We start from the raw sequence: 22,674 nt of genomic DNA, 5'->3' as shown, positions 1-22,674 counted from the left end.
AAAAACTAAAAACATCTGAAGCTTTTTACCTGCAGTAAGGAGAAAAAGAACGGGACTGTTGCTCAGTGATCCACAGTCCTTTTTTCAGATAAAAGTAAATTTAGCATTTCATTTGGAAATCAAGGTCTGGAGTCTGGAGGAAGACTGGAGAGGCACAGAATCCAAAGTCCAGTGTGAAGTTTCTGAAGTCAGTGATGATTTGGGGTGCTGTGACGTCTGCTGGTGTTGGTCCATTGTGTTTCATCAAATCAAAGTCAATGCAGCCATCTACCAGCCGATTTTGAAGCACTTTATGCTTCCATCTGTTGGCAAGCTTTATGGAGATGCTGATTTCATTTTGCTTAAGCACTTTAGCACCTGCCCAGAGGGCCATAACTACTTCCAAGTGGTCTGACTACAGCCAAGTATGGTGATCCATATTTAGAATTTATGCTCTGCACTAACCCATCCAAAATGCACACACACAGAAATGAACACACACACACACACACACCGTGAACACACACACACCGTGGGAAGCCATTTATGCTGCAGTGCCAGAGGAGCAGTAGTGCTCGTTCACTCTGGTTCCTCACCCACTTCTGACTAGTGATGGGAAGTTCGGATCATTTTACCGACTTGGACCTTTGAGTCTCGCTCAGCAAAATGAATGAATCTTTTTTCGAGTCATTTCGTAAATTTTTATCAAAATATAATTCAAATGTTGCTTGTTACTTCCCTAACATGTCTACTAGTAGACCTACTTACACAAACGTTGATCACACTACAAACAATGCAAAACTATAATGCTAGAAGAAACAGAAAAGATGAATTAATTGTTTACCTGGGTCTTCAGTTTATGATTAGTATCTGACAAGTCTTCGGGTTTGAGTCATTATTTCATCACATGACAGTCCCACAATAACATAACAATTAACATTTACAGATGAAAAATATACCCATGACATGTCAGTTATGCACTGGGGAAAACACAACGTTTCAAATGCATTAAACAGTGCATATATATTCGCTTTGTCATAGTGGATCGATTTAATCCATGATCGACATAAAAGGCTGCTTAAGAATAAGCATGCACAAATTAGTGAGATTGTTTGAATTTATTTTGTCATTTTTGGAACAGCTTTAGCCCCGATTGGTTTGTTAGGTTATTTCAAGTCAGGTTTTGGACTTTAATAACGTTTTTTCCTCAGGTCTCCAAGGTGTTGGGATGCATCATATTCTCACAGCAGCAGTGATGAGAGAACGTGCTTAAGAAACAGTTTAGAGAGGAGAAAACAATCTACATACAGTATAAAATATTGGTCACTTTCTAAACAATAAAAGTAGGCCTATAGCTCATCCTCTAGTAATTATATAATAATATATATATATATATATATATATATATATATATATATATATATATATATATTATTATTTTTATTTTTTTTACCAATGCAAGTATGTTAGAAACTATGCATCGCGATACAAATTACGACTTGTGTCCAATACAAACTTTTTAATTCAATGCATCGAGCGAATCAGGGAATCTTCTCATCATAGTGCATGGTACGCTACACAAATAGTGTGAACTCATTTTGACAGTGTACTATTCTGGACATGCCTCCCCTAATGCACTGCCAGCAGCAGCTCCTCTCACATGCCACAGAAGCCATGGATAATCCACAGCAGTCAAATACCATCAGTTTTCCAGCATCCCAGGAGCTGTGACATCACAGGCCCCGGGCTGCTCTCTCATTCAGGAGGAAAGTGAATCGCCTGCCCGCTGACAAATTTATCATGAAATGATGTTAGTGTATACAAGACACAATCAATAATGTGTTAGCAGAAAAAGACTCACCATGGAATGCTAAAATGCTTTTGAGACCTTGTTAAAGCAGAGAGAAGTTACTTTTATTTTGTTTATTTTATTATTATTATTAGATTTCTTTTTGTTATGTTATGTTATTGTTGCATCCCAAGTTGCCTACTACTGTTATACCCTAAAAGAATGTACTCTAATCGTGAAAGAAAGTAGATACTTTAGACTGTGCAGCAGAATAGTAGGCAAACTTTGGGACATATTACCATTTCATAATTGCAGCCTATCGTATAGTTACATGCATTCTGTTACTATGAAGCGGTCTGTCACAGTTATTATCCTCATATCTAATGGGTTGTGAGCAATATCATCACCACATTTCGAAAATATACCAGAAATAGTAGACTATCCTTGACTTCTGTTATACACTTCTAAACATGCTTCAGTATAGGACACACTTTTTTTATTATTTTTATCTCACATATATTTAGGATGGATAGTGTTTTATGTAAATTGGGTTGCAGGGCTACATTCTGCTCCCAAATCTTAAATCCACAGTGACTGAACAGCATCAGCTGTGGTGTAGATCAGTACACAACAACAGACCACACACTGTCTGATCACTGACTAGCTGATGCATATTGTAAGCAAAATAACATAAAAATAAAAAATTACTAATTGCTTGGCTTCTATGCAAATTGCAGCAGTGGAAGAGGATGATACAGATCACAGATGATATCCATATGCTTTTAGAGACTGTCAGCATATTCCAGTTTGTTTTTATGTGGGATAAAATAAAGATAAAACCTGCATTTAATATTTTTGGAGATTCCACTGAATTAATTTTACAGATATCGATGATACTTTCCATGTTTCTGTTTTCCTAATCTTCCCTTGAATTGTAGACTAATAGAGATCATAAATAAATAGAGTTGCAGAGTAGTGTTGTACTCATTTATGCTTAATAGAGTTGAACTCATTTTTGTTGTGTACAGTATGAATTTGTGGACTGGAGCTTATAAAACAATGCATACATTTGTGTATGCAATTTTGAATTTCCATAAGCATTTGTGCAATGTTTTGAAACTATTTTTACTATTTAATCAGCCATGTCCTTCCGTTATAAAAGATGAGAACTGATGTCATGTTCCAATTGCCATTTTAAATGAATGCCAAAATATGCATGTTTGAGAAAAAAAATTAAAATGTTAGCCTTTGAATTATTATTATTCTGCCCATCCTAAAGAAATAATAAAAAAGGATGTATGCATATAAGTTGCTGGTTCATCATTTTAGCAAACAAACCCCTATCATTTCACCACATACTCGCCGATCGCATTCTTAAAGATACTACTGCAGGTAATTTCCGAGCATGTCAGAGCATCCTCTACAAATCCTCTCTGACTGAGGTGTATGGAATTACACCATCATGTCAAAGCATATGAGAGATAAGTCATCCACGAGCAGAGGACAAGAACCAATATCCAATCACAACTGCAAGGGATTTAGGGACATTTCTCCCAATGCCATCTCTCCCTGCAGATGACTGCAAATATGGTCAATAGAAAAGGGAAAGTTAAATAATTTTGCTGCATTGCAATTAAAGAATTCAGTGAATTTAGAGGATACAACTGTTTACACTGAATAAGTTACTTCAAACGTGAACTTGAATATATGAAGCAAATTCTAAAATTGTACTCAAGCATTCAAGCATAAAGAAATAAGAACTTATAATCATGCTAGAAATTTAGTGAACCTTTAAGAGTGTTCTGTATATCTATTTATCTTATCTATTTATCAGATCTTCATTTAAGTCCTATTACTAGATAAAGAAAATCCAATTAAACACACTAGGGGTGTGCCATATCATACCATCCATGAAAATACCGGTATCGCTTTTTACAAATTAATGGAATGCATAGTCAAAATAAAAACCTGGATAAGGAGTAATTTCTTACTGCTAAATTTAAAAAAAAAAAAAAAAAAAAAAAAAAAAATCAAAACAGAGGTATTGATTACAAGACCTAAAAACTCTGCTTGTAATAACCTAGAACACTGTCTAAGTCTTGATGGCTGCTCTGTCAATTCTTCGTTATCTCTTAGGAACCTAGGTGTGCTACTTGATCGCAATCTTTCCTTAGAAAGCCACATTTCTAGCATTTGTATAACTGCATTTTTCCGTCTAAATATATATATATAAATTATAACCTTTGCTCTCAATGTCAAATGCAGAAATGTTAATTCATGCGTTCATTACCTCAAGGTTAGATTATTGTAATGCTTTATTGGGTGGTTGTTCTGCACACTTAATAAACAAACTCTAGCTAGTCTAAAATGCAGCAGAACCAGGAAGTATGACCATATTAGCCCGGTCCTGTCAACACTTCATTGGCTCAATATCAAACATCGTATAGATTTCAAAATCTTGCGTATTACTTATAAAGCCTTGAATGGCTTAGGACCTCTATTAAGTATTTGAATGAGCTCTTGTTACATTATAATCATCCACGTCCACTGCATTCTCAAAACTCTGGCAATTTGATAATACATAGCATATCAAAATCAACTGCGGGCAATAGATCATTTTCCTATTTAGCGTCCGTCCTCTGCAACATCCTCTAACATTGTTCGGGAGGTAGAAACACTTTAAATCTAGTCAATTTAAATCTAGATTAAAGACCCATCTCTTTAACCTGGTTTACACATAACACAATAAACTTGCTTGGTAGCGCACCTGGTACAGTACTGTGTTTGATAAGTGTACAGGTACAAGTCCCATGAAACATGAGTTGTGATTAGAAAGGCTTAAGCAAGCTTCAGTTTTGACTCATATGTTACCTAATTTTACCAGTTAGGTGTAGGGTGGGATTAATGTAAATTGTTTGTTATAAATGTGACAAAGCATTGATGTTTTGGTGCATTGATGTTTTAACATCAGACTTTTCCTTTCCAAACACTAATTTTATTACGTTAGTTGTTTTAAATTTCATGGCTGTTTGGACTCAGTTCATCTGTTTCGGACAGCAATTTTATAACTTTTTGGGGTTAGTGGCTGGGGGTGAAACACAAAAAGGAACATTATACAATTTTGCAAAAATGTTGTCACAAGCAAGGTTATCCATTTCCAATGAACATGGGTTGCATTATCTTTTGTATTCCTGTACTTAACTTATTGCTAGCTTTATCCCAAAGCAATTTAAATTTAGATTAAAAATATATTTAGCAGTTTAGAGGAATGTAGCCTTAATACATATTTAAAAACTTACCCCAGATGTCTAGACGTGCTGTGAACTGGTTACATTATTAATACCATGCTGAAAATGGAGTGCTGGATCCAGAGTTTGAGCATGACTCTTACTTTTAGGATAAATAGAAAAAAAAAAAAAAACATTGCTTTTTCTGTCAGTTTTGTTACCAAATGCATATACTGTATATACACACACAACCGATTCCAAAAAAGTTGGGACACTGTACAAATTGTGAATAGAAACAGAATGCAATGATGTGGAAGTTTCAAATTTCAACAAAGATGACATACCAAAATGTATCATTATAAGGGAAAAATGTTCATGGCATCAACACATTTCCCATTCTTGTCTAATACAGGCTTTAGTTGCTCAACAGTCTTAGGTCTTTGCATCTTCCTTTGATGTGCCAAATGTTTTCTATGGGTGAAAGATCTGGACTGCAGGCTGGCCATTTCAGTACCCAGATCCTTCTTCTACACAGGCATGATGTTGTAATTGATGCAGTATGTGGTCTGGCATTGTCATGTTGAAAAATGCAAGGTCTTCCCTGAAAGAGATGATGTCTGGATGGGAGCATATGTTGTTCTAGAACTTGGATATACCTTTCGGCATTGATGGTGCCTTTCCAGATGTGTGTAAAATAATAATAATAATAATAATAATAATAATAATAATAATAATAATAATAATAATAATAATTATTATTATTATTATTATTATTATTATTATTATTATTGTTGTTGTTATTATTATTATTATTTTACACACACACACAAATATAAAAATCCCCCCCAAAAATATTATTATTATTATTATTATTATTATTATTATTATTATTATATAATTCATATAAATAAATTAGTGACAAAAGTGGAAGTGTGCTCTGCGTGTGTGATAAATTGTGCCACGAAATATATCCATATTTACATATTTCCTTGTGTTCTTTAGATGATTTGTTTGTGTGCTTTGGGTCATTGTCTTGTTGCATCACTCAACTTTTTTGAAAGTCAAAAACTGCCATCCTGACATTCTCCTGTGAAATTCCTTCATATACTTTTGAATTCATTGTTCCTTAAATGATTGTGAGGTGTCTAGGCCTCAAGGCAGCAGAGCAGCACTCAACAGTGATGCTCCAGCACAGACCCACACTTCCAGTCTCATCTCCTTCTTTGACTCCAATTAGCTTTTGGCAAAGTCATAACACTGTTTCATAAATAAAACACAATTAAATTAAATTAAGATCAGATCACATTATGTAAGCAATTTTCAGATTTCTAGGCTTATAATATGAATGCATCAGTGTATATATATATATATATATATATATATATATATATATATATATATATATATATATATATATATATATATATATAATGTACAAAAATGTGTAATTAAGTCAAGTCAAGTCACCTTAATTTATATAGCGCTTTAAACAAAATACATTGCATCAAAGCAACTGAACAACATTCATTTGGAAATATATCTGGGGCTCTAGTTGTCCTGGTCTCCGCCGTCTTTCAGGGCTGTAGAGGTCCTTTCTAGGTGCTGATCCACCATCATGTCTGTATACGTACTGGATCCGGGTGACTGCTGTGACCCTCTGATCTGGATACAGACTGGATCTGGTGGCTACGGTGACCTCGGAATAAGAGAGAAACAGACTAGTTTTGGCATAGATGCCATTCTTCTAATGATGTAGCAAGTACATCGGGTGTTATGGTAAGTGTTCCTGGTTCCGGTTTACCTAATTAATACGGCCAAAAAATTGCTGATTGCTGATGCTGTTCAAAAAATCCTTTAACGGATTTGGATATTAAAAACATATTAGTATGTTATGTGTAAGCCTGGTTAAAGAGATGGGTCTTTAATCTAGATTTAAACTGCAAGAGTCTGTCTGCCTCCCAAACAATGTTAGATAGGTTATTCCAGAGTTTAGGAGCCAAATAAGAAATAGATTTGCCGCCCACAGTTGATTTTGATATTCTAGGTATTATCAAATTGCCTGAGTTTTGAGAACGTAGCGGACGTAGAGGATTATAATGTAAAAGGAGCTCATTCAAATACTGAGGTGCTAAACCATTGAAGGCTTTGTAAGTAAAAAGCAATATTTTAAAATCTATACAATGTTTGATAGGGAGCCAGTGCAGTGTTGACAGGACCGGGCTAATATGGTCATACTTCCTGGTTGTAGTAAGAACTCTTGCTGCTGCATTTTGGACTAGCTGTAGTTTGTTTACTAAGCATGCAGAATAACCACCCAATAAAGCATTACAATAATCTAACATTGAGGTCATAAATGCATGGATTAACATTTCTACATTTGACATTGAGAGCATAGACCGTAATTTATATATATTTTTGAGATGGAAAAATGCAGTTTTACAAATGCTAGAAACGTGAAAAATTGCGATCAGATATCACACCTAGGTTCCTAAGAAATAACGAAGAACTGAAAGAGCAGCCATCAAGACTTAAAGAGTGTTCTATGTTATTACATGCAGAGTTTTTAGGTCCTATAATTAACACCTCTGTTTTTTTTTTCAGAATTTAGCAGTAAGAAATTACTCGTCATCCAGTTGTTTATTTTGACTATGCATTCCATTCGTTTTTCAAATTGGTGTGTTTCACCAGGTCACAAAGAAATATAGAGCTAAATATCAACAGTGAAAGCTAACACCATGTTTCCTGATGATATCTCCCAAGGGTAACATATAAAGCATGAAGAGTAGTGGCCCTAGTACTGAGCCTTGAGGTACTCCATACTGCACTTGTGATCGATATGATACATCTTCATTCACTGCTACAAACTGATGGCGGTCATATAAGTACGATTTAAACCATGCTAATGCACTTCCATTAATGCCAACAAAGTGTTCAAGTCTATGCAAAAGAATGTTGTGGTCAGTTGTGTCAAACGCAGCACTAAGATGCAATAGAACTAACAGAGAGATGCAACCACGATCAGATGATAAGAGCAGGTCATTTGTAACTCTAAGGAGAGCAGTCTCAGTACTGTGATGCGGTCTAAATCCTGCCTAGAAATCCTCACTTATACCATTTTTCTCTAAGAAGGAATATAATTGTGAGGATACCACATTTTCTTGTATCTTGGACAGAAAAGGGAGATTCGAGATTGGTCTATAATTAACTAGTTCTTTGGGGTCAAGTTGTGTTTTTTTGATGAGAGGCTTAATAACAGCCAGTTTGAAGGTTTTGGGGACATATCCTAATGACAATGAGGAATTAATAATAGTCAGAAGAGGATCTATGACTTCTGGAAGTACCTCTTTTAGTAGCTTAGATGGTATAGGGTCTAACATACATGTTGTTGGTTTATGATGATTTAACAAGTTTATACAATTCTTCCTCTCCTATAGTGGAGAATGAGTGGAACTGTTCCTCAGGGGGTCTATAGTGTCTGATGCGATACTGTAGCTGACGGCTGAATGGTTACAATTTTATCTCTAATAGTATCGATTTTATAAGTAAAGTAGTTCATAAAGTCATTACTGCTGTAATGTTGGGAAATGTCAACACTTGTTGAGGCTTTATTTTTCGTTAATTTAGCCATTGTATTGATTAAAAGAGAAGAAAAGTAATTGGATCTATCAGTTTTTAATGCTTTTCTATAGGATAGGTTACTTTCCCGCCAAGCAATACGACATACCTCTAGTTTTGTTTTCCTCCAGCTGCACCCTTTTTTTGGGTTACTCTCTTTAGGGTGCGAGTATGCTCATTATAGCATGGTGTCATACTGGTTTCCTTGACCTTCCTTAAGCGTAAAGGAGCAACTGTATTTAAAGTGCTAGAAAAGAGAGAGTCCATAGTTTCTGTTACATCATCAAGTTGTTCTGAGGTTTTGGATATGCTAAGGAATTCGGATACATCAGGAAGATAACTTAAAAAAGCAGTCTTTTGTGGTAGAAGTGATGGTTCTTCCATACTTGTAACAAGAAGTAGAATTTACAATTTTGGCTACATGAAGTTTGCACAAAACTAAATAATGATCTGAGATATCATCACTTGGCTGCATAATTTCAACACTATCAACATCAATTCCATGTGACAGTATTAAATCTAGAGTATGGTTTCCACACTGAGCAGGTCCTGAAACGTGTTGTCTAACCCCAATAAAGTTCAGAATGTCTATAAATGCTGATCCCAATGCATCTTTTTCATTATCAACATGGACATTAAAATCACCAACTATTAAAACTGTATCTGCAGCCAGAACTAACTCGGATGTAAAATCACCAAACTCTTTAATTAAGTCAGTATGGTGCCCTGATGGCCTGTATACAGTAGCCAGTACAAACATCACAGGGTATTTATCATTAACATTTGTTTCTCTGGATATTAAAATATTGAATATTTTGTATTGTATTTGAAGTGTTGCTGAAAATTAATTACTGCTATTATTAATTGCTTATGCTCCCATTATTCTCTGGGACATTAAATTATATGCTTTGTTTTTCACTGCTATTGATAATTTTTTCTTATTAAATTATTTTTCTCAGTTTGTGTGTTCTGGAGTTCAGAGTCAAAAGCAGGTCTTTCGAAATAATTAGCCTTAATGAAATGAGAGTATAGCATATATTACTTTATCAAACAGTGTCATTATAACAAAAAACAAGTGAAGTGAAATACAAGCAAGTACTATGGAAGTAAATTAATGCCAAATGTATTTGAATTAAAAAAGCTTATTGAATTACAATAATTGAAAAAATATGCATTGCAATAGCCGTACCTGCATTTAAATGCTTTGAATTTTTAAGTCTTGCATAATTATGGGCTGAAATTCAACATGGTTGTATATTTAAGACATGAATATTTCAATTAAAAACATTTCAAACTGATTTTCAAAATCAAAAATTCAAGAATTCATATTCACCTTTCAGATTTCACTTCCAAAATATTCGATCTGTTTAAAAATACAACCTACAATATTCAACAGGCAAGTTTCAGTCCATTTTATTTCGCTTTACAAATTCGCTTCCACAAATTCAGTGGTTCAAATTCGACAGTAAATTCGACGTTTCACATCCGGGAACAACAGGAAAATCAGTAGATTACCGATCACAATCTCATCTGCTGTAAATCGTCTTCACCGGCAGGAGGTGCAATCGCTACTTTGTCTTAACAAGTATCAACGAAACAGTCACGAGAGGCCTTCATAAAACATCATTTGACGAAATGGACCGAGCGGTGAGTTGATTAGGCCTATATTAAGTGTTTAAAGTAATAATTTTTTAAAAGTGTGTTTTAGTGAAGTGTTTGTTCATTGTAAGGATGTAAATTTTTCATTTTTTTTATTTCATTTATCTGGCCAGCAATACTGAGGTATTTAACATGCTATTATTATTTCCCTTTAGCATTTGCTTTTGGATTATGTTTTGGAAAGACTCCGTTCACGCTTGGAAAATGCTGTTGGACGCCTACCCCTTGACATGGACTACCTGGAGTTCATCTGCTCTCAAGAATTAGTCTTTTTAAGTGCTGTGACCAATTTAGTTACCATCCCACCTGATATTTTCGAGGGCATCACAGAACTGCTCAGACTAGTTCGACTAAACCTGTCAGACGGGGAGACGCGCACTTCGACTATTCTGCAGGAGTCAGGGTCGATGGGACGACCACGTCTTATAATCTCACCAGACTACATCACCAATCTCCTGCACATGAACTTTTCTGTTCCAACCATTGCTTGCATGCTTGGAGTAAGTACACGCACAGTTTTCAGACGAATGGCTGAATGTAACCTCTCCATTCGGGCGCGATATAGCACTCTCACGGACGAAGAGTTAGATGATTGTGTGACAGATGTAAAGCAACACATGCCTCAGTGTGGATACAGAATGATGAGAGCAGCTTTAAAGGCGCGAGGACACCAAGTGCAGTTCGACCGGGTCAGGGCAGCAATGCACAGAGTAGATACAGTGGGAGTCATGTCCCGAATGGCACAGTTGGGCTGCGTGGTACGAAGGACCTATTCAGTGTCAGGTCCTAGGTCAATAATGCACATTGACACCAACCATAAACTGATTCGGTATGTTTGTCAGGCTTGTTTACTCCGTTATTGCATGTTGCAGTCCTTTCCAGAGCTCTGAGTGCATTTTTAAAACATTTGCATGATATTTTTGTTACAGCTACAATATAGTCATCTTCGGGGGTGTGGATGGCTTTTCACGCAAGGTAGTGCCCACTATTAACTAATTTTTGACTTCTCTATATTCTATTCACTAACCATCCGGCAAATAATTTCCTCTGTTTAATAGATAATGTACCTTGGAGCTTCATCTAATAACCTTGCTAAAACCACCTTGGATTTTTTTCAAGAAGCAGTGGAGACATTTGGCTTCCCTCTCAGGTAGACCTGATCTAGAGTAAGATCTCGTCATAATATTCAGTTGTTCAAGTTCAATAAATGAAATGATTGACACTCTTAAGACCAAACAGTGGCGCTGACATATGTTATGATATTCCAGTAAAAGTTGCTTTCAGTTTTAACAGCTCAAAATGTATTTTAGTCTAGCACTAGCTTAAGCTGTAAAACCAGAGCTTATGTCTATGAATTTTGCATCGAGTAATTTAACATTTCTGGGAAATGCGTTTCAATCTCTGTGCTTAAACATCCATGTTCTTAGGGTACGAGGAGATCAGGGTGTCGAAAATGTGGACGTGGCTCGCCTGATGTTCACAGTTCGTGGGACAGAAAGAGGAAGCTTTATTTCAGGAAAGAGCGTCCACAATCAGCGGTGAGTTAAAATAGTTTTTTGTTGAAAATCAATTTTATTATTATTACCCACTTATATGATTTATCAACCAGTACATAACATCTGCCTAAAAATGTTAGATTTAACTGACATATTACTTTTCTTTTCAGTATAGAGAGGTTGTGGAGAGATGTCTGGTCATCAGTGACAAATGTCTACTACGATGTTCTGCATGCTTTGGAAGAAGGTGGCCACCTTAATATTTCTGACCTTACTCATCTGTTCTGTTGCCACTATGTATTTCTCCCACGGCTTCAAGATGATCTCAACCTATTCCGAAACACCTGGGACAATCACCCAATACGCACAGAGGGTAATATGTCTCCTAACCAGCTGTGGGTGATGGGAAGTGTCCGTAATGCTGTACCTGAGCCTGACATAGAGGTATGTTTGTGGATTTTGGCAGTAAAAACTTTTGAGTAATCACACTGTATTCAATACAAGATATTACATTTTTATACTGTATTGATGCAACTTTATTCTATGTTCAGAACTGTAATTGGTATCTCATTGACATAAAATGCTCTATTATTGTTTGAAGGGATTAAGCATACCACATATAGACTGGGAGAGTAGTGGACTGAGTGTTGATGCACATTCCAGTATTGTTGTGCCTCAAACCGAATGTCCCCTGACTGATGAGCAAATAGAAGCACTCAGAGAAAATGTTGACCCCAAAGGACCTTCACAGACTTTTGGCTGGGACATCTATCTAGCTGCACTTCATTTTTGCCAATCGATTATGGAATAAATGTGATTGTCATCTTTAGCTTTAAAGAGGCAGACTTCTAGCAGAAGCAATTAAGAAATAATTAATATTTATACTCAACAATACGTTAAAGTATCTGAATAAAAAAAAACCTGTATGTAAGAATGTTGTTTTTGTTTAATTTATACTTGTTGGATTTGACACTTCCATCAGTTAGTGACAAGCACAGTGGATTATGGATTTTTTTATTCAAGAATAGACTTATTTTTAATATTTGTACTTCCATTGAACATGTTTAAATATACATTTTGCATAAATTCTAATACTTTAAAAGAAAAAAGTACTTGATGATATTTAGCAAATTCTGACAAGCTATGGAACAACTAACATTCAACATGTCTATACCACTGCATGAGCCCATGCATGAAAAAAACCATTGTGGAACGATACAAGTTGACAGTATAAGTGACTGCGTGTACATTACATTAACCCATTACTTAACGTACTATATCTTATAGCATAGTATCAAAAAAATAGCAACATGATCAACAAGCATCATGTACAAAGCAATCCCAAAAATGAAAAAGAAAAAAACTTGTAAGCTGGGTTTGAACAAAGCATTGGTCCTCAGTGCAGTAACGGCATTTAATAAAAGTGTATATCACTGTATAACAAATGTAACATGTACATGTGTCTAAAAATTACACATGGCCAAAACCATACTTGCAAGTGCCAATGCACATCATCAAGTCCTTGGTGAAGGACTGGAAACTGTTGTAGTGCCCTGGTAGCCGGAGAATACAGAAGCAGGTAGAGGATTTTGGGAGATCACTTGTCACAATTTCCACAGCCATATTTGCCTCCATCTGCTCCCATCCGACCCAGAACTTCAGAAGGTTTTTTAAGTCCTTGCTGGATGCTGAAATAACAGAAATTATAGAATTTCACCCTAAAATTATAATTGTCTTATTGTTTACTCCTTCAGAAAATCAAACTCTAGTCTTTCCCTTGTGATATTTGTGATTAGATTCATATAATGGAATTTCAGAGGGTTTAAAGATGGGGTAGCACTTTATAATAATTTTAATAAATTCTTAATAAGCATTATATAATGATCAAATCATGAGAACATACATAGCTATAAATATGAGATGTGCTTGTTAAAAGGATCGTTCACCCCTAAATTCAAACTGGTCTTATAAGCCCTTGAACTAAACTGCTTTATTCCTTGGATTGGTTTTACAATCACTTTAAACTAATTGATAGTTGTATAGATGTCAACAGAGGGACAGAAATCTTTCAGATTTCATCAAAAAGATGTTCATTTGTGTTTCGAATATGAACTGCAGTTTTATGGGTGTGGAACGAGGGTGAGTAATGAGAGAATTTTACACAAAAATTCTTGAAAATCTACAAATGTCATCAAACTCCAGTTCATTTATTAAGTAATGCACTTTTTTACATTTACAAATGTACAAATGCAAAAAGAAAATTTTGTAGCTATGAGTGATCTGGATGTTCAAGAGAAAAATTTAAGAATATAAGAATGAACAAGTCACACTTTATATTAGGTGTCTTAAACTACTTGCATCAAAAAATATTATGTACAATGTACTTATGTTCATCTTCTATTGCAAACACACTAGCTGCTATTGAGGTGGGATACGGGTAAGGTTAGGGACAGGTTTGCTGGTATGGGTAGCTTTAAGGGTTGGTAAAGGAGTCTAATCTTAACTAACCACCCTTTACACAAGTATTGTTACATTAGCGTTAAGTCCAACACACACAAAGGTAGTAAATGATTAATAATAAACATTTACAAATTATGAATATTTTCAACTTCATATCGGGCACAGCAAAAACAATAATTTAATGATTGGTAAAAAAAAAAAAAAAAACACAATACACACCACAACAAAAGATGAGCAAACATATTAAATTAATGACCTTATAGGCTGTGATTATGAATTAATATGTTATTTAAATTGCATAATCATATAAATTCCAAGTTTAATGACATTTGTAAGCACTTCGATTTACAGTAAATAATCTGTTAATCTTTATGTTACTAATTGATGAGCAATCATTAACAAGCAAATTATCTCACATAGCTATGTGAATATACTGTACAGTATATTAAAGGGGTCCTATTATGCTTTTCCACTTTTTCAACTTTAGTTAGCGTGTAATGTTGCTGTTTGAGCATAAAAAAAAGCCTTGCCTCCGCTCACCTGCTAGCCATTATTAGCATTGAGAAAAAATGAGACATGGAAGACTAACTTCTTACATTAGGCTTTTTACACTTGTACTTCAACTGCTGTTTAAAAAAAAAACTCTGTAAGAATGTTGACAATGCACATACCTGTCTCAATGAACTGCTTTAAATACCCTGTGATCCGTTCCTTTATATCAGCTGAGTATTCATCATCATCTTCGTCATCACTCTCTCTAGGCCAGGAGATATGTGAAAGCAGCATCTAAACAAGAAACAGAATGAGAGTCTATAATCAGTCATGTATTCATGTTTGCCAAAAAATGGCTATTGATATCATGTTTAAGGGAAAAACCATTTGTAGTCCTTTTCTGGAGAAGAAAGCGTTACCTCAGGAGTGCATGAGTCCTCCGATTCCTTGGGAAAGAATACCACATCCTTCCTCTCAGTTAGAAGAGGCCAAACAAAAGTGTCTTTCAGTCCTCGTTTCAGTTGCTTGATTTGGCGTACTCTTCTCCCGATAACCTACAAAATACAAAGAAATGGTAAAAAATTAATTAGATTAAAATTTCAACACAGACAGAACATACTAACAAGGTTTTTGATAAAAATAAAAGATCATATATATATATATATATATAATTGAAATGTATAGAAATGAGGGTAGTGGATACATTCCACAAATGTTAATTACCGCATGTGACAGCAGACGTTCGTAAAGCCACCTTCTGTTTTCTTCTGTTGGACCAGGAAGATCCCAAGACAAACAAAGTTCCAGGACTTTACTAGACTGGTCCTCATTCAATGGAGACTGTCCACTGAGCTAAAAATAAAAATATTTGTAACACACATACATACCAGCAACAACATTACATTCCAAATAGGTAAAACCATTTTCCAAACCATTTTCAAATAAATAAATACACACACACACACCAAGTTGATGGTCTCCCGTATGTCAACATCTGGGCAGTCCTCCAATTGCAAAGTGGCAGTATCTTGAGAACCTTGAAGTAGAACATGAACAAAAGCTCTGCTGAGCCCTGCAAGACATGGGCCGCCGTGCAGAAAAGAATGACCTAGCATTCTCCCCGCTACTAGGAAGAGGTCACTTTCAATGAGGAATTGTGAGGATGAGGGCACCAAGTGGTCTGGCTGTCCCTCAAAGAGGCAAGTAACTCCTGTGTTTCCTGTTAATTCAATTGCAAATCAGCTTTAGTAAATCCCATCAAAATAATTAATTCATTTTTCAGTGCAACTAATTAACTGCATACCCAAGTTCAAACTGAAACCATACTTCAGTTTTTCAAGAATTGTAGAAAAAAAGTGTCTGGTGACTCCATCACCAACTGCAGCATCCCCTAAAATCAATGAAAATACAGTTATTAAAGCTGACATCATGGATACACTATAAGCTGCATATTTTATAGCATACACAGTTTCATTTTCTCTAGGCTGTACCTTCAAGTTGACATTTGACAGGACAGGCCCACTCTACATTTCTTTGCTTGTAGAAGTTGATCAGTTGCCTTTCCTGTTCTTCAGCACACGTTCTCAAGTCCATACACATTAAAATAGGTTTCCCTGTCTCATGCAGTCTGAGAATTTCCCTTCTGTACAAAGCCATAGATACTTTTGGATCTGGATGGGTTTTCCAATCTGGTAAAAAAATAAACAATCATGCAAAATCAAAAGAGCTTTGTTGCACATCAACAGAAGTGTATATATTTTTTCCATCTCTACTTGTTTACCATAAATTCAAGATAGACTATAAAAATAAAGACTTATTTATAATGTCAGCAACAGAACAATGTCAAAAACAGTCACATCCTCCTCTTTTGCACTGTACAAAAAAAAAAGCCAAAATGAGAAGCAATTCAATTACCGGTACCATTATCCACGTATAAAAACTCAGCAGTGTCGTTCACTTCATTATCCATACATGACAACTCAGTTGTGTTGTTATTTTCATCATCCATAGATCTAACATTTAGGAAAGTGGGGAAAAAAACAACAATTAAAATTCTGCTTCTAATATGAGGTAAAGAGTACTGTACTTTTATAAATATTTTTCTGTTTATGCCAAAAGTAATACTCTTTGGCATGCACACCTTTCCCCACATTCACTGGCATGAACTTCCAAGATGTCAAGGGGCATTTCTTCTTGACAAATAGGACAGCAAGCCTATAATATAGAATAACCAACCATTTCTTAAAAACTTTTTTGCCTCAACGACAGGATTTGACCAACTACATTTAGCAAGAAATGCAAGAATACCGAGAGAATTTACCTGTTCATTGCTCTTTTTTTCACTTTCCACATCTTGTGCATCATGCAGAGTTTCATCCTGACTTTCATCTCCATCTTCGACCACAACAACATCAGAACAAGTCTTAATGTGATTTGTGAGGATCTGAAGTGGGTACAGTATTTTGCATTTTTTGCACATTGCTTTAGGCATATCTCGGAATGCTTCTGATGATGGTGGCAAGGGAGTGACATCGAGCTCATCTTGTAGTGGAGCTATATAGATGACAGAATTCTCCCCTATTTTGGAGGTTTTGATAAGCCTGCCTGTGTACCCACAGTCCGCAGGTGCCACAAGTGAAAGCTTCCGGCTTCCCCAACCCCCTAAAAGTATAAACACCAACAACAGTTATGTGTGTATATATATATATATATATATATATATATATATATGGCATGCACCAATATGAAAATTCTGGTCGATACCGATAATTCTTTGTATCTGAAAGCCAATAACCAATGCATTGGCCATAAAATCAAAATCTTTATATAATTTTTGAGAGCCAAACAAATGTCTCACCATTAATTAATTTAATGTAGCCTATTTGCCAGACTTGCGCTGCACATGTTGCATTAATAGTATTTTACTTTTTTGAAGTGATTTCAAATAATAGATCAAGACATTCAAAACCATCATTGTGAACAGTGCGCATCTGAAGTGTCTCTGCTGAGGGAAATAATCAATCACTTATCGGCTTTAATACAACATGTTTAATACAAATGTTCTATATAATAATAATATAAGGATATATATAGCCTACGACAATGCTTACTAGACCACCACACAATGTAAGGTTAGTGCCACAGCTGCCCAAAACTAACAGTAATGCTCATTACCAAAATAATTTATGTTTTTGTAATGTTAATACATCAGCTTGTGTAAACTGAGCTATTTAGTCACAGTTGGCCAAGTCAAAGTATAGACTGCATTCTATTGAACAAATTAAGGATTTAATGGATTGAAAGTGTGACGAGTGGGGCGGGGCCGAGAGGCGTGGGAACGAGGAGTGAGGCCAGGTATAATGATTGGAGATGAGCTACACCTGCGCCCCACCACCGGTCTCGAGTCCCACGTAGCAGATGGAAGGATATAAAACTGGAGCGACGACCGTGAAGGACGAGAGAGGACCAGGCCTGGGCCATATTTTATGTTTTGCTTTTTATTTGTGTGCATCAGTCGGCCGTGAGGGGCTGATGCGCTGTGTTGTTTGTTTTGGTATTATTAAAATGTAATTTGATTGTGCGCCAGTTCCCGCCTCCTCCTTCCCGATGAATATGGGGATTTCATATTATTACAGAAAGATACAGTAGATTGGACAAAAGTTTAATCAAAAGCAAGTCTTTAGGAACAACTAGAAATCATTTTGAAGTCATCAGAGAATGTGGAAAAGTACTGTACATAAAACAATGAATGCCAGCTTGGCATTTGGACTGCATACCAAATATTACATTTTCAGTTTGTTATTTGCCTAATAAATGACAGTATTATTGTCAAAATAGTTTTAAACAAGTTTTGACAGATTCTAAAATATTTGTTTTCTCTGTGGCAGGTGGTCTAATAAATTTGTTAAGCACTATGTAGGGGTGTAACGGTACATTTAATTGGCCTGAACCATCACGGTATGGACGACACGGTTCAGTGCATAGTCAGATAATGAATAAAGTCTGTCATAGGCGATCCACACTCTAATTCAGAAGGCACAGCACATGATAATGCAACGCTGTTTACGAACCAGTAGCCACCACAACAGAACAAATAGCAGAAGAAAAATAACAGACAATCTTTGTTTACATGTAATCTTGCAGCCAGTGCTTCAACCATGGAAAAATATCAATAAAGGCATGATACTTGCAAAAAAGTTAAGAAAATTTGAATTAAAACAAAAGGACTAAACGTGTTGAGCTATATAACAATGATTAGTATTCTGACTATAAATGTATCAAAACCTGCCTTAAGTGCAATTTACATGTTTCTCTTTATAGTATTTATTTGAGTGTTGATTATTAAATCTAAAAATAAAAAAGGCAACTGAGTTTAATAGTCTGGGTTTTGTTAAAGGGATAGTTCACCAAAAAATGAAAGTTCATACAGGTTTGGAACAACTTGAGGGCGAGTAAATGAGGAAGGAATTTTAATTTTTGGGTGAACGATCCCTTTAATATTATAGTAATGTGCAGGAGAATGCACTCTTTGTATACTTTACTGCACAGCTGACTGTAACTTCATGACTTCAATAACGAGGTTAATACTGAACAGTCATGTTAGTGTACCGTTACACCCCTTATATATATATATATATATATATATATATATATATATATATATATATGGATAAATAGATAGATCTTACATTTCCTATTAACACACTAAAGCAGACTTCTCTTATAAAACATCAAATGTGCATAACGCTTCAACACAGTACTGTTCTCTCTGTGTGTATGCATGTATGTATGTGTGCGTAATTAATAACTAATTATTTAGACAGCTAGGCCAACCAATTACTGAAGGCAGTAAATATTACCTGCTGCCTTATAAAGAAGCCAACCACCAGTTACCTCACCAAGTTTTGGATACAATTCCATGAGTTTATCACATAACTGTTAAAAAAAAGAAAAACAGAAAAGAAACATAACTATTAAAGATAACAGAATTAATTAATCTAGCTTCTATAGGTAATCTATATGACCATTCACAAAAATAAACAAGTGAACAGGTTCTTTTTGACGGGAAGTGTAATGGCACATTACCTCCTGATGAGTCATACTCTCATCTAGAGTGGCAGTTCTGCGTCCCAGTCCTGCCTGTGTATGGAGCAGTTGATCTGGACCACTAGGGGACCGCTCACATTGGGCTGGCAGCAGATGGAACATGACCTGAAATGGTTTGGGTTTTATGGGCACAGGACATGGTCCAGTGAAACGTCGTTTTCCTCTACGATTTGAGAACAATCCAGGAAAGGACCTGTTTTAAAAATTGTAACATGGAAGTCAGAACAGACCTACGATTCATAATAGGCGAGGATTGTTATATACAGTTTCTACTTACCTGGTCATTTCTGTTTGGACAGAAGATGGCCCAGGAGTTTGGCCTCTAACATGAGATGACCTGACAGACCAAACAACAACAAAAATCAAAATTTTGATCACAATGTATGTGTTGCCATTTAATAATAAAAAAAAAAACAATACCTGTTTATACCCTGACTAGTAGAAGACCCATCAGCTCTCTCTTGTGTCAAAAGTGACAAAAGGTGCCTTGCTGATCTCAGCACTTCATTATCTCCCTTGTGAAAAACAAACACGGCATGGATGGAAGATGGAAAGTATCATAAAAAATATTACGTCAACATAGATATAAAATTATTAATATAGATACAGAACTGTCTTTCTGAAAAGCATCGAAAACTGACCACCACAAATGGATTTTCAAAAAGGCTTTGACTTCATTAAATAAACATGACGTGGGTGTTTTTCATTCACTGTATTTCAGAAGGAAACTGACTGCGTTTAGAAAATTTTCGATTTCATTTTTATTTCATTTTGCATGTAATGCTCGATAAGGCAGTGTTTGTGAGCTCAGAGCTGCCGTTACCGGAGCTCTCTCTTTCCCGCTATTAAAGCGGGCCCTGCAGGCAGAAAATGAAATCCGCCATGAACAGAGTGTAAGGCTGCTGGAAACACTGTGACATTAGTTCTATCATCTACTTATGCCTACGATGCTTTTGAGAAATTAAGCCCTTACCTGGACATAGCAGTGACAAGTCCTATTTAATTAAAAGACGGAGATTAACTAATATACTGGTAGAAATGTAACTTAATTTACAAGTGGCAGATTTATTTTATAATTGCGATTGGGTTGTATTTAATGATCCTATATAATACATAAAAATTGTGCTATTTAGTATATTGTCATTAACCAAACATAGCATAACCAAACAATACACTCAATTTCAGCGTATTATAGTGGTTTTACTTGAAAAAATATATAAACACCAAAGGCAAGCGAATTATGGATTTATATTGATCACATTATGTCACCTTTGTAGTAAAAAAAAAAAAAAAAAAAAAAAAAACACAGCTTGCGTATTCGGGGTAACAAGAGGAATCACTTAGACTCTTGAGTATACAATGATTTGGGTCTTAATCTTAATTTTCCGCATATAAATACAGCATACTGACCTATAAAATCATAACTTGTACTCACCTCTCGGTCCATTTCGTCAAATGATGTTTTATGAAGGCCTCTCGTGACTGTTTCGTTGATACTTGTTAAGACAAAGTAGCGATTGCACCTCCTGCCGGTGAAGACGATTTACAGCAGATGAGATTGTGATCGGTAATCTACTGATTTTCCTGTTGTTCCCGGATGTGAAACGTTGAATTTACTGTCGAATTTGAACCACTGAATTTGTGGAAGCGAATTTGTAAAGCGAAATAAAATGGACTGAAACTTGCCTGTTGAATATTGTAGGTTGTATTTTTAAACAGATCGAATATTTTGGAAGTGAAATCTGAAAGGTGAATATGAATTCTTGAATTTTTGATTTTGAAAATCAGTTTGAAATGTTTTTAATTGAAATATTCATGTCTTAAATATACAACCATGTTGAATTTCAGCCCATAATTATGCAAGACTTAAAAATTCAAAGCATTTAAATGCAGGTACGGCTATTGCAATGCATATTTTTTCAATTATTGTAATTCAATAAGCTTTTTTAATTCAAATACATTTGGCATTAATTTACTTCCATAAGTACGGTGACCCATATTCAGAATTCATGCTCTGCATTTAACCCATCCAAATCACACACACACACACACACACACACACACAGCAGTGTTAATTTTGGCAGGCATTTTTGATTTAGTCTTAATCTTACCCCTCTTTCAGATTGCAAGCGTGAGCAGTGCGCGAGCAGTGCGTCCCCACAACTACATCGTCACTACAGCAGCAGACTGTCGAGTATTCACACTGGAAGCATGTAAGTACAGCATCAGACCAGCGGCTGCAAAGCGTGTTTGGCAGAAATATAACCATTTCAAACAATGGATAAGTTCTTTCAATATTTTTGTTTTTATACATTATAACTTGCAGAATATCTGTAATACCTGGAAGACAATGTTTTATCTAAAATCATTTTTCATAGTCTACTTTACGGCCGTATGGTATTTAAACATTTTGTTTTAATTCCCTTTATAATGTTTTGTAGACAGAAGAAGAATCATCGCACTTTAACTTTTGTTCAGAAAGTTGCATCAAGGATGCGTAGAAGAATGTTGGTTTATCCGATTAACCTGCGCAGGAGACTTGGTGCTTTTCACAATCTGGATAAAGACCGTCATCTGACATATTTCCATACGAGTGCTGAGTAAATGGACTTGAAAGCTTTTTTCTGTTGTTGGAACAGAGCTCACAAGTCAGTCAACGAATTATCGAGCAGCCATCAAACCCAAACAGCGTCTTGCAATTACATTGAGGTAATAACAGACACACTGTGTGATTTGTCTGCCATCAAATTATATGTTTGTAGTTTAAGTACATTTCTCCATATTGTAATTTTAATAATAAAATTTAATACAAATTAAAACCTGTATTTTCATGTAAACTAATAAGACAATG

The 22,674-nt window shown here is 35.5% G+C and overlaps 2 protein-coding genes across 3 annotated transcripts; one reads left to right on the top strand and one right to left on the bottom strand.

Annotated features, from left to right (window-relative positions):
- The first annotated feature begins 10,177 nt into the window (after positions 1 to 10,177).
- LOC127979281 (uncharacterized) lies at positions 10,178 to 12,699 on the top strand. Its single transcript, XM_052584631.1, has 7 exons — positions 10,178 to 10,257; positions 10,425 to 11,098; positions 11,199 to 11,244; positions 11,328 to 11,419; positions 11,697 to 11,807; positions 11,936 to 12,209; positions 12,367 to 12,699. Exons 1-7 carry the CDS (start codon positions 10,246 to 10,248, stop codon positions 12,574 to 12,576), a joined length of 1,419 nt encoding a protein of 472 aa, XP_052440591.1. The 5' UTR covers positions 10,178 to 10,245; the 3' UTR covers positions 12,577 to 12,699.
- A 63-nt stretch (positions 12,700 to 12,762) lies between these two features.
- LOC127979271 (uncharacterized) lies at positions 12,763 to 22,588 on the bottom strand. Of its 2 annotated transcripts, none has more exons than XM_052584611.1 (15): positions 21,259 to 22,588; positions 20,244 to 20,338; positions 20,101 to 20,160; positions 19,803 to 20,016; positions 19,577 to 19,652; positions 17,038 to 17,378; positions 16,858 to 16,931; positions 16,632 to 16,729; positions 16,208 to 16,405; positions 16,021 to 16,107; positions 15,683 to 15,936; positions 15,441 to 15,569; positions 15,137 to 15,271; positions 14,897 to 15,011; positions 12,763 to 13,453 (listed from the first exon to the last, which is right to left on the bottom strand). In XM_052584611.1, the coding sequence occupies exons 1-15, from the start codon at positions 21,268 to 21,270 to the stop codon at positions 13,236 to 13,238; spliced, it is 2,106 nt and encodes a 701-aa protein (XP_052440571.1). In that variant the 5' UTR covers positions 21,271 to 22,588; the 3' UTR covers positions 12,763 to 13,235. The 2 variants fall into 2 exon arrangements, with proteins under 2 accessions (XP_052440571.1, XP_052440572.1); XM_052584612.1 differs by having other exon boundaries at positions 16,638 to 16,729.
- Positions 22,589 to 22,674: the final 86 nt, after the last annotated feature.

This window comes from Carassius gibelio, chromosome B19, assembly GCF_023724105.1.
Source record: "Carassius gibelio isolate Cgi1373 ecotype wild population from Czech Republic chromosome B19, carGib1.2-hapl.c, whole genome shotgun sequence".
NCBI classification, from domain to species: Eukaryota; Metazoa; Chordata; class Actinopteri; order Cypriniformes; family Cyprinidae; genus Carassius; species Carassius gibelio.
This window is presented reverse-complemented; position numbering and strand designations above follow the sequence as displayed.